The 16966-nt window shown below is 45.4% G+C and overlaps 1 protein-coding gene across 3 annotated transcripts; it reads right to left on the bottom strand.

Annotated features, from left to right (window-relative positions):
• Window positions 1-520: 520 nt before the first annotated feature.
• Window positions 521-16686, bottom strand: NONO (non-POU domain containing octamer binding). Of its 3 annotated transcripts, none has more exons than XM_075435702.1 (11): window positions 16478-16686; window positions 16150-16279; window positions 13529-13752; window positions 11138-11439; window positions 8865-8960; window positions 7630-7826; window positions 7282-7366; window positions 5999-6101; window positions 4580-4622; window positions 3829-3938; window positions 521-1557 (listed from the first exon to the last, which is right to left on the bottom strand). In XM_075435702.1, the coding sequence occupies exons 2-11, from the start codon at window positions 16268-16270 to the stop codon at window positions 1420-1422; spliced, it is 1419 nt and encodes a 472-aa protein (XP_075291817.1). In that variant the 5' UTR covers window positions 16271-16279; window positions 16478-16686; the 3' UTR covers window positions 521-1419. The 3 variants fall into 3 exon arrangements, with proteins under 3 accessions (XP_075291817.1, XP_075291816.1, XP_075291818.1); XM_075435701.1 differs by having other exon boundaries at window positions 16529-16685; XM_075435703.1 differs by having other exon boundaries at window positions 13529-13722; window positions 16529-16683.
• Window positions 16687-16966: the final 280 nt, after the last annotated feature.

The following is a 16966-nucleotide window of genomic DNA, read 5'->3' as shown; positions in this document are numbered from 1 at the left end:
CAACTCACAGAAGGCTCCTGTCCCTACAGATTCCCTCACATATTACACCAGATAAAGCATTACTGTTCTCACTGACAGTTACGAGTCCTCCGCTTCGTGCCCCAGCACAGTTCAGAGCTCTGCAGGAAGGTCTGCATCCCAGCCAGAGGCAACTGCAACACAGGGCAGAGACAGACAGACGACTCTGTACTATGCCGATGAGACACGAACTGAACTCCACGCTCCCAGCGACACACAAACAAGTCTTGCGTCTCTCTTCTCAGCATCCACAACACAGACGCATCCTCAGTGCAACATGAGCTCCCTTATTGTATTCTGAAACGCTGAAGTCTCACTCCAACACACAAATAAAACTTGTTCTGTGACAAGGAGAACTTTCAGAAAATTCTCAGGGGTCAAACACCCTCTTTACAGAGCTGTGCAAGAACAACTTTTGCGTCACAATCTGAAGCTTGATTCACTTCAAACCATATGTACACATTTTTATTCAAAAAAAATAGAAGAGACAACACACCAGATAAAAAAGGCTTAAAATCCACTTTAATAATGCATTCCTGTAACATTCCTCAGACAAACTCAAACTTGTTAGTGGGACAATTACAGCTTGTGTTCAAACAGTTTACACTAAATGAAAAATCTTGTAGTACTTCTACACAAAAGACAGGCAAGGTTAAGATTATACAAACATTTGTTTCAGTTAAATCTTCAGCATGAGATACAGTATCTTTGTCCAATAGATTGTACTTTACTACCAGTAAAAATAAACAGCGATACAACACGTTATCAAAAAATCCATCCAAACAAGAGCCTCCCAGCCATTCAGGCTGCACATGACTGTCAACTACTTTAAAGAAACAGATGGTCCAGATAAAAAGAATAACTACAAGTTAGGAGAAAAAAAAAGAAAAAAAAATAAACGAACATAAGATCGCCTCCAATTCACTACATGACGGATCAGTTGGAGCTATATAAATTTACAGAATCATGGGAGCTGCAAAGTACCCAGATGCTGCCCCAGTTCTCCAGAGACTTCCCTGTGCTCTTAAGCAAGGTACACTACACTACAAAAATGCCAAGACGTACTGCAATTTTATCTAGTTAAGTCTCAGGACTCCCACTGCAAATAGGAAACCTGGAATGGTCAAGGCATTAGGATCCTTGCCAGATCTTACCGTTACTGAACAACCATGGCAGCTTCCCAGAATCCATTTTTCACATTGAAATTATAGGAATGCACCACATGAAATTTCCTAAAACCTTTACGAGTCAGACAGCACTCCCCTTGTCCTAGAGTGGCTTTACCAAAATAGGCCCTAATTAACTATTTTTAATATCCCCCCCTCCCCCGAGTTGAACCCTGTATGGCCTGCCAAGATTCCTTTCCTCTTTGGGGCATGTGCAGGGGCTAGCTTAATCCTGTTAGTATCTGCGACGCTTGTTAGGGCCAAAATCACCCCCTGGATTTCCTCTGTTGAAGGCAGGCGGGTTCCCTCCCATCGCTCCAAGGCCTTCCATTGCGCCGCCCTGGCCAAAGCGATCTGCAGGCGGTGGTGGAGTCTTGTAATGAGGACAAATGCAGAAGAGGCAGGACGAAAAACAAGGAACAACAAAGGGCAGTTAAAAGCCATTTGAGTTGATTGAAATTCTACCAGGATTCCACAATTCCAGCCTGCCTTGCTACAAACCTTCACCCCAGCCAAAATATCCCCAAAGCCCCAAAACTGGAGTGACAAGACCATTGCAGGACCAGTTCTCTCTCCCCACATAACCTGTAGTCAATCACACTGGCATACAACTTGCACCACCTTGCAGACTAGTGCCCTGCTGTGGAGCAGGTCAGTACCACAGTCGAGGAGAGGAGAACTTCACATTGCCACCATATTCCTTCACCCACACCGAACGCAAATGAGGACCAGTATACTGATACTACAGCGCTATCACAATCCAGGTGTACACAGTACTTCAATTCCAAAACAAGTCTGCAACACTAGCCTTGTACCCTGATTGTATTGTGTTATTTCTATTCCTTTGGCCCTCCCCTCTCCCAGCTGGGTTAGTGCTATTGCACAGCTTCTTCCTTCCAGCATCAGGCTGGAAGGTACCTCAGGAGGCCTCTAGTCCAATCTCCTGCTCAAAGCAGAGTTGGCTGTGAGGTCACGCTAGGTCAGCCACAGCTTCACCCAGTCCAGTCTTGTAAATCTCCACGGACGAAGACCGCACAACCTCCCTGGGCAACCCACTCCACTGCGTGAATGTCCTCACGGCGGGGATGGTACTTCCCTTGGGGGAGGTACTGGAGGCAACCACTGCCTCTTCCTTCCCCCTGGACTGGAGCCAAGTGACCGTGTAGAGCAGAGCTCCTGGGTTCCATTTACTCTGGTCCACAGGTTTACAGCAGTGATACAGATATACACAATATAACATGATGCACATATGCACACTGTAATTGGTATTAGTACTGTAGATGACTCCATAGTATTGTCTGGTTCTACAGAACACAGACCCAAATTTCAGTCAAATTGTCAGTGGGGAGTTCCCAGGGGCTCTCAATGCTCACTTCGCTAGCAGTGCAGCGGAGGCACTAGCAGTAACACAGCACTCCTCCTACCTTTTCCCCTTCCCTACAGGTGAAAAATTCTGAGTAATCATCAACTTTTCCTGTAAGGCAGATCATAGGGAAGGACGCTGCCATCACTCCAAGCAGCTGGAGCAAACATGCAAAGTTAACTGCTCCCTGCATGAACAAAGAGCTGAAACACATGGGCCCAGTAACCCCTAGAACCAAGCATGTGGTCAGGATAAATAGTTTCCCAAAAGACTACACATATTTCTGGCCACTAGAGAAACAGCTTATTGCTTTTTGGTCTAAATGATAGTAATTCATCATATTGAGTTTAGACTCACCTCCCCTTTGTACTCCTCTCTTCATCTTACCCCCTTAATTTCCATGTGTAGTACACATTCCCTTAGCCTCAGCTGCTCCACTGCCCCTACCGCTTAGGTACAAAAGCTTATGGCCAAATAAAACTTCTTTATGACAAAAAAATTTCTGTGATGTAGCAGTTACGATACATCAAGAAGACTAAGTAGGAAGGTTTGCAGGAAAACTGTTTATTAGACCAATTGATATAAACTGCTAGAGGAAGATGAATTTTCAGGACAAACTTGACTATGACTGCTGCTGTTTCTGCTGCTGACTGGAAGTGCTGACACTGCGAGAGGATCGATCCTCTGTATGACAGAGAGGAATGACAGATGCCACGGTCTATTGTAAAGTTCTGCAGTAAAGTTTAAAACTAAATTAAATATACAAATTAAATAAGGCAAACAAATGAGCATAACCTCCACTGATTCTTTGCTCTTTATCTCCTAAGCAAATTAGCTGAACTCCTTTTAGCATACTCACTATTACCATACTTATTTTACCCTATTAGCACAGGAGATAATTTTTTTAAAACGGAGGGACAGAACATTCCTGAAAGCTTGGCTTTATGCCCGCAAGAATCTACTTGCAAAACACTCTCATTCAACAAAGTGCTTCACATCATGCCATTTAAAAAATAACCATATAGTATCACTAAGATCTTCCTAGCAAACGTTTTAGCACTAGCAATCTTGGAAGTAAGTAGTTATTAGACTTGTCTCAATCTCCTGAAAACTACCATCTAGTATCAAGGCAAGATTAACTTCTAAAGATTCCAGCAGGACTTAAGCAACAGGTCTAGGTAGACAAACAAGCTTCAACTTTAGCAGCACAGCGCTTAACAATGGAAACAACATAATCTGGATTTAAAAGGTGTGCACAAACAGCAGGCGGAGATACATTACCATTCCCATGGCTCCATCAGGTATCATAGCTCCGGGACCAGTCGCAGGAGGTGCAGCAGCTGGGACGTTGGTACCACCCATAGCTCCTCTATTGTTCATGCCAATGGTACCTGGAAAAGAAAACTGAAGAATAGTCCTGGCAGACACAGTGACTGGGGTCTATTCATCCCTCCAGAGCCATGAAACGCCACGTAAGCTCAGCTCCTCGCAGCGTTACATTCAGGGACAGAGTCATAGTCTATTAATTAGCTTTAAGTCAAGACAAACTGATCTTGCATTCCAGTATTATCTAAAACTACAGCAGACTTTCAACACTCACCAGCTTCATTAACCACTAACCCCCCCATTGCCTTTTCACTTGTTCTTGTATGTGTGGGCTGAAACTCTAAATCATGTAGTCAAAATATGGAAATAAAGGAATCCAGATTATTTCCTGGGCTCAAGGTCTAGCACTACCAGCTTCTGTATCAGTACAAACTTCTAAAGCACACTATGGGTCAACAGCAACTTCAATCAAGTCTTTTGCTTACTGAATCAAGTCTTTCACAAATGTACAGTACTGCCTCATACACAAATATTGTTACGTTTCGTGTCACATGAACGCTTCCTGTCACTGAACTGGGAGAATATTACTATGACCGAGTTTCTAAATAAGCAGCCAATTAAATATGACTACTCAAAAAATGCACAGATTTTGTAAAGGAGGAAAGAAACATGTGTAGGAACAAAGACAGCCACAGAATACTCTTACCTCCCATACCCATCTGTCCCATTCGCATGTCTGGTGGCTCTCTCTAGAAAAAGAGACACATTTGAAATTATAAAAATTCAGGCTTTTTAAAAATACAATTATATAAATTCAACAAGTTCTTCCATTTCACTACTGAAAACCGTAGAAAACTCATTCCCAGGGTGAATTTCAAAAGAAGATCTGAGCTACGTTCACACGATTAACCTCTGAACAAACTATTCTTATTTAAAATATCTCATTCTCAAAGACTGTTTTTCACAATCATGGTAAAACACCCAGCAGCAAAGCTGTGTGTGCAGATTCTACCAAACAGCAGCACAAAAATCTGGATGGGAAGATCCACTAAGCAGCAGTAACACATTAGATTGAATTAGTTTTGCTACTTCCTCAGCATAGTTAAGAAGCTTTTCCTGTTGAAAGGAATGCAAGCTTACATAAAGACATAGCACTGGGTCACTTGCATTAAAATACCAGTTAGTGAGTTCAATTTCACTTTTATTAACTGAGCATAGGGGACACACCACAGATCTCCCTCACTGCAAAGCTGGGAGCACCTCCTCACTTTAGTGCGGGTACTACTTTTTCCACAGTGGGAACTGAAGAACAGATTTCACTTCATCTAGAGACTCAGTGTCTTTATTTATCATAGGAAGGCACTATCATTTAAATAAAACAGGAGTTCTGCTACACAGGGTCACATTCACACATTTAGGTCAGTCACACGGTTTTGGCCCTCTTGGTTTGACACACATTTAGCTATGTTGCTTAGGGGCCAATTTTTCATTAGGATCCATAAACACTTGCCACCCAGTTGCATCAATGCCATTATACCACCTCAATAGCACTACAGCTGCCACCACAATAGAAAGCTGCTGAGACTGGAAACAAACTGTAAGACAATTCTTTCTAGACCTAGAGATGCTGCTACTAAAATGCAAGTTACCACACATTCTACATTACAAGAAAATACTTGACCAACTGACTTATAAGTACAAGCAATTATCATGCCTGCAGCAGCGCTTCAAGTTGGGATCATTTCATCTAAGCATGACTAAGACAGACTGCAAGCTAGGGATATAGCCGGGCATATGACCATAACAGGGTTCTGCAGCAGTACTTCAGGACTACACATCTTTGTTACTGTTAGAGTACAATTAGTTAGCACATATTCTTCTCAACAGCAAAACAACTAGTGAAGGTCCTACATGGATAGCAAGTGGGACAGTAACTAGAGCATTTATATTTTCCAGACTAAACTGTATCAAGAGTGGAGGGAGTCAGCAATTTAGGGCAGAATGCACTAAAGATGTGGAGTCCCTCAACCAACAAGTTAAGCATTCACAGAAAGCCCCGTGGTATGGAAGGGCAAAAATCTAATGTCAGTGTCCAAATGTAATGGGAAGGTAGAACAACTCATACCGCATCAGCAAAATTCCCTTTAAAGCCTTCCTGCTGGCGTCTCATCATCTCTTCTTGCTGCCTTCTCATTTCCTCCTCACGGCGCCTGCGTTCTTCCTCTTGCCTGCAAAAAACGTCCAAGGATCTCAGCACAACATACACCAACCATACACATCACAGTGCTGCAGTGCTGCCTAATGGGTCTTGTTTGGAAACCTACAACTTTTAGAACTTTATTTTGCTGAGGCTGTAAAACATAAGGTATCTCACGAAAACAGAAACACGTATGTGCACCAAGACATTTCCAACACTTTCAGTTGTAAGGAGTACACTTTAAAATCCAACATGAGCACACTTATGTGTGTCTCATGAAGAGCTGCTGGGGAAACGGGGGCTCTTCAGTCTGAAGAAAAGGAGTCTGAGAGGAGATCTTATCGATCTCTACAACTAGCTGAAAGGAGGTTGTAGTGAGGTGGGTGTTGGTCTCTTCTCCCAAGTAACTAGCAATAGGACATGGGGAAATGGTCTCAAGCTGCACCAGGAGAGATTTAGATTGAGTATTAGAAAAAATTTTTCACTGAAGAGGTTTTCACTGGAAAAAGTGATTTTCACTGGAACAGGTTGCCCAGGGAAGCAGCTGAGGCACCATCCCTGGAGGTATTTAAAAGACATACAGATGCAGAGCTTAGCAACATGGTTTAATGGTAGAATTGACAGTTAGGTTAATGGCTGGACTCGATCTTGACGGTCTCCTCCAACCTAAATGATTCTACGTACACAGCTGTTTCCTCCAACCTAAACAACTCTATGATTCTACATATGCAGCAGCTCCCAAATACCTACTGACTACTTGCAATATAATGCATACAAGCCAGTTCTCAAGCCCCTTCTATTACAGAAGTAGTCTGAAGATGTTCCTGGAGCTTCTCAAAATAAGACTGAGACAAGAAAGAGCTGGAATGGAGAGAGAAATGAAAAGATAGATGCTAGAATGGCGTTTTCCCAATCGACAGCACTGAAGCCACTGAATCACTGCACAGGTTCTGAATTTTCTATCTGCCTTGGTCAAGGAGCTAAACTGAGAAACAGAACTGTAAAAAAACCAAACACTTAATAGTGGAAGAAATTCCTAACTCTTCCACCTTAAACCAACAGTACACTCTCCCTATGAACAAAAAGGCCCAAAATAACAGCCACACTTTAGGTAGTAATTAAACTGTCACACCAAGCAATTAGGTGCACTGAAGAAGCGTTTCATTACGTAACATTATGTATTCACAGCATTTCATAACCTGCCCCCTTACCTGAGTTCCAACTGTTTACGTTTTTGTACTTCTTGGTTATGCAATTCCTCCATTCTCCTCAGCTCTTCCTGGCGTCTCATTAAATCTGCAAAAGACAACAGTAAAAATCCCACTCACACTCAACTCCCATGCCACCTCTTCTCAATTCCTGAACTAGAACCCTAACACACAAGAAACAAACTAACAGAGCCTCCAGCAACACAGTAACACCTCTCCATTCCTTTGCCACTACCGTGCTTGGCTACACCACAGCTCACCTTCAGTGGACTCTAGGCAGTCTACCGAGCTACCCACCCCTGGATGTTACAGGGCCCTGCTCTGATTACTGTATTTATCTTTGATGGGTACCTTGCCGCATGAGCATAACTTGATGCTCATGGCGAGCTGCCTCCATTTCCATTTCCAGCTTCTCTCGAGCTTCCTTGATGTTGCGGTCTACTTGCTCTTGCTGCTGCTTCTCCATTTCTATTAAAGCCTTCCAACGCATGGCATATTCATACTCAAAGCTGCCAGGCTGTGCAAATCGAGGAGGCTGCTCGCGCTCCCTGTCAAACAAGGAAGAGCTAGTGAATGCTTCAACAGAGCAAGGAGGAACCAAGAAAAACACATGTGTGTTAAACACAATGGCAGATCCTTTTAACGGTTAAAAACGCATTTCTTAGTGCAACAAATAAGGAACCACCTTGTCTTCTATTTTCCCACAAATAGCTATGCCCAAGATACTAGTTTGTCTGCTCCTCTGGAATCACCTTATTGAAAAGTGAAACTTGGGCAGAATCCTCCTGCAGGACTCATTCTACACGGAAACTGTGTCCCATCCTCCTCCATAACAAGCAATGACATTGCTTTCGTAAGACACCAAAAGATCCTGGGTAAAGACATTTAGAAATACTCTTCAAAGAAACAGCCTCTTCTCCTGCTGCACATCTTATGGACAGATCCACTCAAAACAAACACTGCCAAAATGTGCATGTTTATTTCACTAATCTCTGCAGCCCCTGCACCTGGAGCACATGACTACTCCTAACGCAGCCTCCCAGCTCCTGAAGCTCTCATCTTCCTTACCTGAAAAATCCATCAGCTCACATGGTTTACTAATTCCCACTGCTCGGATCACATGATACCTACTTACCTTGGAAAGCCTTCAAAGACCATGGCCTTATACCTGGATAGCACTACAAGCTCCTAATGCTATTCACATCATTCCTTACATTTTCTCTTTCTGTTCAAACCTGTTTCCTCTACAGACTTTCCATAATACTTAAGAGCAAAGTAACTTAAGTCTTTGCTTCAGCTTCTCATTTGAGCGAGGGGATCTCATGTTATCTCAAACTGAAACAATTTTTTATTCCAACGACTGAAGCGTACTTATGAAAAGTATGTGGAGGCTGCCAGTCTTATCCAGCAGCATGGATCCAAAACCATGGCTTTCTTTCAGCTAACTCTTTCCAGAGTCAGGTCACATTTACAGAAAAAAGGAGGACCTGTAGTAGCACTGACAAGCCACCCTCCTAAGACTGAGGCACTAGTCAATGTCCCAGTCCACAGGCAGACCCATCTCCTGTCACATGGCAGGCACATACTTGTGATATTGCTGGTTTTTGATTACTAGTTTCTCTGGTAGTCCCTCTTCATCATCATACTGATCCATGGGCTCCACAGTGACAGGCCGAGGGAATCTGTAAAGAAAGATAAGGTGCTTTCAAGAAAATTCAAGAATGAGCTTGCAGTGTAGGTAAGCACGTGTACTGTATCTGAAGTTATAAACTACTGCTTTTAGCACTGCTCAAAGAAATTCAGAGCAGTTGGGTATCTCAACTGAAGTGAAACCAGAAATCACTTTGAGCACTTTTTTCCTTTCTTTCTAGAAAAGGAGCTGAACTGTTAATCAAAGTTCTTGTTGAATCCAAACCAAAATTGTCCTGAAAGAAAAGTACTTGCAGTTACTGATTCAAATTAACAGCTTAACTGGAACCAGACATCCTCAAGTAGGATCTACTCAGCATGAAGTCTTGTAGTCCCTTTCCTCCCTCGGTACACGGCCAACCACGGGCTGCACAAGTCCTTGTGTGCCTTTGTACAGCTGCCTAAAGCAAGGAGTAACTACGCTGCTCCTCATTGGAGGTTGTTGGCTGTACCTTTCAGTCATACTCTCCTGGTGAGACGACCGCATACCGTTCTTGCCAAGCAGCAGTGCTCTTTAAGTGCCTGTTGGACCCTGCCTGAATTTCACCCCCAAGAAATCCACTGGTGCACTTCACAACAGACACTGCACGTGTGCTTCTGTTCTCCTGGTTTCTGTGTGCAGCAGAAAGTATTTAACAGAAGTGTCCCCAATCTCTGAATTAGCTCCTCATCACAGCACTGACACTGCTCATTCTCAGCACAAAGCAGCACCACAGCTTCTCGTTAGCTCAACTCCGTTTGCCAGAGTTGGGGAAATGGAATTGAAATGATCACGCTATGCTAAGTGGCAAGTGGTGCCCAGACTTCAGCAGCAAGGTAGGCTATAAGAGGCTAAAATCTCTCTCCTCAGCTGAAGATCCACAATGCAGCTTTTCACTTCCGATGCAACGTACCACATTATTAATAGTCTTACTTTCCGATGTGAACTAATTCCAACCAGTTTATCTAGCTATTACTGTCATGAACTAGGACAAACCAGAACAAACTTAGTCAAAACCAAACCATAACTAGAAATTAGCAACATACTGGTTTGCTGTCCTAGATATCAGAATCTAATACACTGATAGCTACCAAAAGACTGAATGTTACCCTCAGATGCTCTCAGTTATGCACTGGTAGTGATTAGTTTTGCATGACCACTTTTGAAAATCTGTCTTCATGGTTCTTTGAGGATACAGACTTATGAAGTAGCAAAAGCTCCCTAGCAGCAATCCTCCTGCAGAGCACTACACACTATGCCAGTTATCCCCAAAGAGTCTCAGGGAGAAAAACAGATACTAAAAACACTAAACCCAAAACAAAACACCTGCTTTTTGAAACCGAATCCGCTTGTCTATGGCTGTGCCATATGCAGGCCCCCAAGAGAAAGGACAGAAGTGAGAGGCACAAAACTTGTAAAATTGCTTTAGAGATTAGCAATATAGCCTCAATATCAGGAAGTATTCTATTCACAAATTCTAGGTACATACATGCAAAATACACAGTAATTTTTATTTCCAAGAGATCAAAAACAGCTCCCTCTTAATAGCTAGAACAACAAGCCATGCTCTGTGGAATGTATCTAGAACTAGTCATATACTTGAGCAAGTTCACACCATCATGCAAGAACATGCTTTGTTGCTTTATGATACTCAAGCATAAGGAAAAGTTTGTTACAATGAAAACTCCAAACAGTCCAACCTATCTGACCGGCTTCTCCAACAGATCCCACGGCCACAGTGGTGGATCAGCATTCCACTCCAGCAGCGCATGCTGCTGAGTGGAGTCCCATCCCAAGACTCGCCTCTGAAGTGACCCAGAGTGCACAATTAACACACTTGAGCTTTGTTTCCAACAAATGACATGGATGGTCTCTGAAATAGCCCCTGCTTCTTAAAGGCTGCTTTAAGTGCCCTAAGAAGGCTTTATCAACAAGGAACATATCAGGAAGTTTTATGCACTTACCCCACTAGCAGCTTCCCAGAAGAAAGTTTTCAGACCTGAGTCTCAGCACAGACTCACTCTTGTTGGAACAAAGCTAAGTAAAGCTCTCCCCAAGCAAATCACCTACCACCACCTGCCCCATAGCTCATCTGTCCCACTCTGGTGTTAAGAAACATTGCTCACAGCTCAGTGCCACCCATCAACTTGCACGCATGCCAGTATAGCACTTCTTGCCCTCAACACTTACGTAGTTAGCAGGAAAGACCCATCACTACATCTATCCAGGGCTTTCCTAGCAGCAGGCTTCCCTGAGAACTCCACAATGCCTTTCCCAGAGGATCGTCCTCTGTCATCCACAATAACCACAGCCCTTTCCACCTGGCCAAACACCGAGAAGGCTTCCTCCAGGAGCTCATTGGACACAAACTGAGGCAGGTTCCTGACTGTCAGCGATGCGCTGTGGCATGCAAAACGCACTCTTAGCTGCTTCCCACGTAGAGGCATGTTGTCTAGTTCCACCTTTGCAATTTCTGCCAGAGTGCGAGTTTCCTGAAGATAAAAAAAGTTATTATTAAAAGTCTCAATGCAGTACAGAATTAGCCAGTCACAGTCACAACAGAGTAACAAACTATTTCCCCATAACAAGTACTTCACAGAGAGGAAGAAATAATCCTCCCATAGCACAGTAAAAAGTGTCCTAACAAACCGTAGCTATTCTCTGTTATCAATGACTGTAGCTCAACAGGCACATACAGAGTTTTGGGGGAAAAAAAGGCATCAGACATAAGCTTAATCCAACAGCCAGTATGAACTAAGCAAACAATTAAATGACCATTATCTATCAGACACAATTATATTAAGGATAAAAAGCGTGCGTTTAAAAAAAAAAAAATTTAAAAAAATCGATTCAACTATTAGCCAAGCCTGATAACTGTACAAGTGATTGTAAAAGCTGATTTTATGACAGTCCATGAAAGACATGCTATGCTAGTTTCACACCTTCCACTAATTTATGTCACTACCAAACAGCTACACTATGGCAAAGCGCCCCAGACTTTGGCATGGGAACCTCATGCTCCATCCACTGACTCACCTTATGGCTTTCAGAAAGGTAGTACACGAGCCAATAAAGTCTGAGAACCATTACTTTATTTTGGTAGGTACCTCCCTCCTAGCCCCACTTCACCGTGATCACCTATAGATTCCCTACCTCATGAGTATTAATCATTCTAGTAATACTGCATGACAACCTATGTTCATAGAAATCCCATGTTCACCCCCTTCCAGAAAACGAAGTCCACCTCATCTGTAATAGCATCATGTTCATGTTTTCCTTCTATCAGCTGACTTTACACAGAATCACAGAATGGTAGGGGTTGGAAGGGACCTCTGTGGGTCATCTAGTCCAACCCTCCTGCCGAAGCAGGGTCACCTACAGCAGGCTGCACAGGACCACGTCCAGGCAGGTCTTGAATATCTCCAGAGAAGGAGACTCCACAACCTCCCTGGGCAGCCTGTTCCAGTGCTCCATCACCCTCAGAGGGAAGAAGTTCTTCCTCATGTTCAGACAGAACTTCCTGTGCCTCAGTTTGTGCCCATTGCCCCTTGTCCTGTCACTGGGCACCACTGAAAAGAGCTTGGCCCCATCCTCCTGACACCCACCCTTCAGATATTTATAAGCATTTATTAGGTCCCCTCACAGCCTTCTCTTCTTCAGGCTGAACAAGCCCAGCTCCCTCAGCCTCTCCTCACAGGGGAGATGTTCCAGTCCCCTCATCATCCTCGTAGCCCTCCGCTGGACTCTCTCCAGTAGCTCTTCATCTTTCTTGAACTGGGGAGCCCAGAACTGGACACAGTACTCCAGATGAGGCCTCACCAGGGCAGTGTAGAGGGGAAGGAGAACCTCCCTTGTCCTGCTGGCCACACTCTTCTTGATGCACCCCAGGATCCCATTGGCTTTCTTGGCAGCCAGGGCACACTGCTGGCTCATGGTCAACCTGTCGTCCACCAGGACACACAGGTCCCTCTCCACAGAGCTGCTCTCCAGCAGGTCCACCCCAAGCCTGTACTGGTGCATAGGGTTGTTCCTTCCCAGGTGCAGGACCATGCATTTGGCTTTGTTGAACCTCATCAGGTTCCTCTCTGCCCAGCTTTCCAGCCTGTCCAGGTCATGCTGAATGGCAGCACAGCCTTCTGCTGTATCTACCACACCTCCCAGTTTGGTGTCATCAGCAAACTTGCTGAGGGTACATTCTAACTCTTCATCCAGGTCGTTGATGAAGAAGTTAAACAAGACTGGGCCCAGTACTGACCCCTGGGGGACACCACTTGTTACCGGCCTCCAACTAGACTCAGCGCCGCTGATGACAATCCTCTGAGTTCTGCCATTCAGCCATTTAGAATAACTTTTATCAGGTATCTCATAAATGCTGCCACAAGCTGCCTGAATTCACATTCCTTCTCTCCTAATAAGCTCTAGACAAATCACTTGTAGAAGCTGATCCTACATTCCACATTACTAAAATCAACATCAGGCTTAATTAGCAAGATACCTGAACATCTACTGCTTCCAATTAGCAACACTCCTCCAGTGCGAGTCATTGCCACAAAAACACCCCAAAGGTAGCAATTCACTCACCAGCCTGATAAAGCCAAAGCCTTTGTCCTTGTGTATGAAGACTTCACCTGCCTTGCCATACTTCTCAAATAACTTTCTCATCTCTTCCTCTGTAATATCTGGGGGCAGATTCCCCACAAACAGGCGGCTTCTTTGGGTGAAGGTCTTTTCACCAGGTTTCCGGAAATTCTTCAGGTCAATAGTCAGGCCTTCATCTGAGGGGAATAAGGTACACAGCTGCTGCTCTACAGTTGGGGGGATAAACTCTATTAGGTTTCATCACAGTGAACACACAGATACAGGACAATATAGGTAACAGCAGCCATGCACTCTGGTCTCAAACCTCTCCAGCCATCTCTACAGCAACAAGGGGATTTTTTTTCAGAATAGGCCCATATGCTTTAAAAAACATGCATGCTTGGACCTCAGTGCTCATTAACACCAGTGAAAGATAGTCTAGAAATGCAGAAAAGAACAACACTGCAGCTTGAAATAACGTGAGAGATTTCACTCAACTTTTGGAGATCTGATCAAAATAATTGGCCTGCAACAAAATCAGCTGTAGTCACAGTACAGGATTTTGCTATCACAACCTGAATAATTACATTACAAAAATTACAAAATCCACAGTTTGGCCAGCAACCAGATTTTTACTCAAAAAACCCCAACCCCAGATGTCTACAAAAACATGTAAACGGGAGGAAATTTTGCCCAGACAGATAAATTTTGAGATAGCTGTCATTCTATAAGATGGGATTTGGGTTCTAGAGTCTCAGGTTTCAAGCTGAAGAGAAGGCTGGAATGGTGAAAATAGTGAAAAACACACCCTAAAAAACCGCCATATAGGTGAGACCTCAGAAAAAATACAAAGTTCATTACAAAAATCTATATTCAGTAAGTAATGCCACATCTAACACTAATAAAAAGGACAGATTGTAGGACCATTCTCAAATCCCTACACGCATTTACAGTCTTTAACCCTTCATTCAGGAAGAGTCCAGCACAATTCCAGAAGCTCTGCTATACGCCAGACACAGGGGTGGCTTTATTATCACTTTACTTCTTGCACCCCATTTTCTTAAATTTGTATAGAACGTCCCCACACAGGACAGCAAGGCATCAAAAGCAATTCCTTTGCTTTGCAGAGAATACACCTCATGGCCACACGCACAAAATAAACTACGAACATGAGTGGCCTGATTCAGGCTACAAAGCATGGCACTAACCAGGAAAGGCTATACATGCAAAGACAATGCATGCAAAACATACAGTGTATCTACAGAAGAGTAGTGAAAGTTATCCACTTCACAAAGCAAGGGTGTATAAGCGAAGCATTTTGTTTTGTGAATTTCTTCACATCATTATCAGAAGTATATGGGGATCAATTGCAAGGCCTGTGAATGAGAGACTAGCAGAGTTACACCACTATCACTGTTCTGCCTTAAGTAGATCCACTCAAAGGAATCTGAGATAGAGTCACTCCCTATAAGCTGATCCCTGTGAGAACACCACAATACAGTTGTTGTGTTGTATTGTTTCTAACTGACTGGAAACAGACTGGTCTGCTACCCGTGTCTATTATCTTCTATGAACTGATAAAAGACGCTGTTTAATAGGGACACCTAACAAAAATACCCAGGATATTTTTTTACTAGCCCAGTATCTCTGTGTGTGTGTATACAGTTAAACTGGCAACTTTGACAGAAAAAAACAGAGGAATCATGCAAAGTACACATGACTTCTGTAAGCTTTTGTTTTGAACAGTGTCCAAACTTTTTTTTTTTAAAAAAAAGCAGTTAGAAAATATCTGATGTAACTAAAGCACTTCCTCCTGCTGCCGCCATAATCCTAAACTATCAAGTTAGATCAGTTAAGGCCTCAAAAGCCGTTAAAGTGTATTGTCTCAGCTCACAAGCACCCCCTCTGTATTCCAGGTAACAGAGCTACAGTCCACACTGACCAAGAACAAACCCATATCAGCTGGTACTTGAACGCTGAAACATTATCAAGCAAAGCTGGGTATCTCCTAGTCCCTCCCACATAAAAATTTAGTCCTAAAGGGTGACTGCAGATTGCTGTAACAACACTCTTACTACAACTGTACCTTTACAGATAGCAAGTTTCTTTCACTAGTACTGAAGGAAACCTGTCTTGAGAGCCCATCTGTTACGGCTGGGAAAAAAAAGGAAACAGAGGGAAACAGCACCAAAGGAAAACAGGCCACCTCACATTTGCAAGGTTTACAGAAACACTGTTAAAGGCTCAGCGACTTCCAAACACTTTAAGTGAGCTTTACTTGTGAATTTGCGACAAAAAAAACAACAACAAACAAAACCATGAACCCCCACATCACCGCCCAGCTTCGGGAACACCAGAAACTTGCACAAAAATCCTAGGCAAACCTGTGAGAGCTGCACGCGCCTCAGGAGACCGAGCAAAAAACCCAAAAAGCAACCCAGCTGCAACCCAACCCAAACCACCGACCCCATCAACGGGAGACCCCGAGGGCTGCAGGCCAGCGGCGGGTTGCTGCCCGACCGGAACTTCCACTGTTTCTGCCCGCTCCCGCCCGGCCCCGTCGCGGCGGTGCGCGCCGGGCGCTGCCGGGACCCGCTGCCCCCCGAGCCGGGCCCGGGACTCACTCTGGCTGTTGGCCTGCTGCCCGTTGGCGGGGACAGCCGGCGGCGGGTGCTGCGGGTGTTGGTGCTGCTTCCGCGGAGCGTGGTTCTGCTTCTCCATGTTGAAGCCCTTGTTGCCCTGCATCTTCCCCACCTAGAAGCAGACGCGCCCGGTCGGCTGCGGCCCAGAGCCCGGCCCGCGGCCCCCGGCCCCTAGGCGGCTCCCGCCACCGCCCCCGGCCCCGCCCGCCCGCCAAAGCGGCCGCGTGCAGCGGCGGGGCGGGGCGGGCCGCGCAGGCCGCGGCCGGCCCGGCAGGGACCCTAGCGGCGACGGCCGCCCGTGAGCACCCACCCCGCGGCGGAGCGGAGCCGGGCCGCGGTCCTGCCGCCGTCGCGGCCTCACCTGGCGGCGGACACCGGCGCCGAGGCGGATCGCACCCTCTTCGCCCCACAGCAGCCCGGAGAGGAGCGAGCGCGCGGCCGGAACTCGCGCAGCCTAACCTGGCGCCCGCCACCCGCGCTCCCATTGGCCTCCCAGCCTCCAGCGCCGCGCCGCCACTGGCCTCGCTCGCCGCCACTCACAACCCGGCCGCGGCGGGGTGGGGCTAGCTGCCCCAGCATCTCCCCCGTGCTCGGAGGCGATTGGCTGCGCGGCGACGGCAACCCGCCGCGCGCACTGCCAATCATCGCCTCGGTCATAACGCTTGGGTGAGAGGCGAGCGAGGGACAAAGGAGCCCGAAGAGCCGCCGGAGCGCGCCGCGCAGGCGCAGTAAAGCGGGGAGGACGCGCAGGCGCGGCAGGGGTCGCTCGCTTTAAAGAGACAGCGGTGGGGTCCGAGCG

This window comes from Opisthocomus hoazin, chromosome 14 (genome assembly GCF_030867145.1).
Source record: "Opisthocomus hoazin isolate bOpiHoa1 chromosome 14, bOpiHoa1.hap1, whole genome shotgun sequence".
NCBI classification, from domain to species: Eukaryota; Metazoa; Chordata; class Aves; order Opisthocomiformes; family Opisthocomidae; genus Opisthocomus; species Opisthocomus hoazin.
The sequence above is the reverse complement of the archived record's forward strand: the minus strand, read 5'-3'. Positions and strand labels throughout refer to the sequence as shown.

Bases quoted from the DNA above. Each gene is read 5' to 3' on its own strand.
- NONO (XM_075435702.1), bottom strand. From the start codon at position 16,270: ATGCAGGGCAACAAGGGCTTCAACATGGAGAAGCAGAACCACGCTCCG. The intron at 6,102-7,281 runs GTAAGGGGGCAG...CGTTTTTTGCAG, and splicing joins CGTAAACAGTTGGAACTCAG to GCAAGAGGAAGAACGCAGGC. The intron at 1,558-3,828 runs GTAATGTATCTC...CCTCATTACAAG, and splicing joins CTGATGGAGCCATGGGAATG to ACTCCACCACCGCCTGCAGA.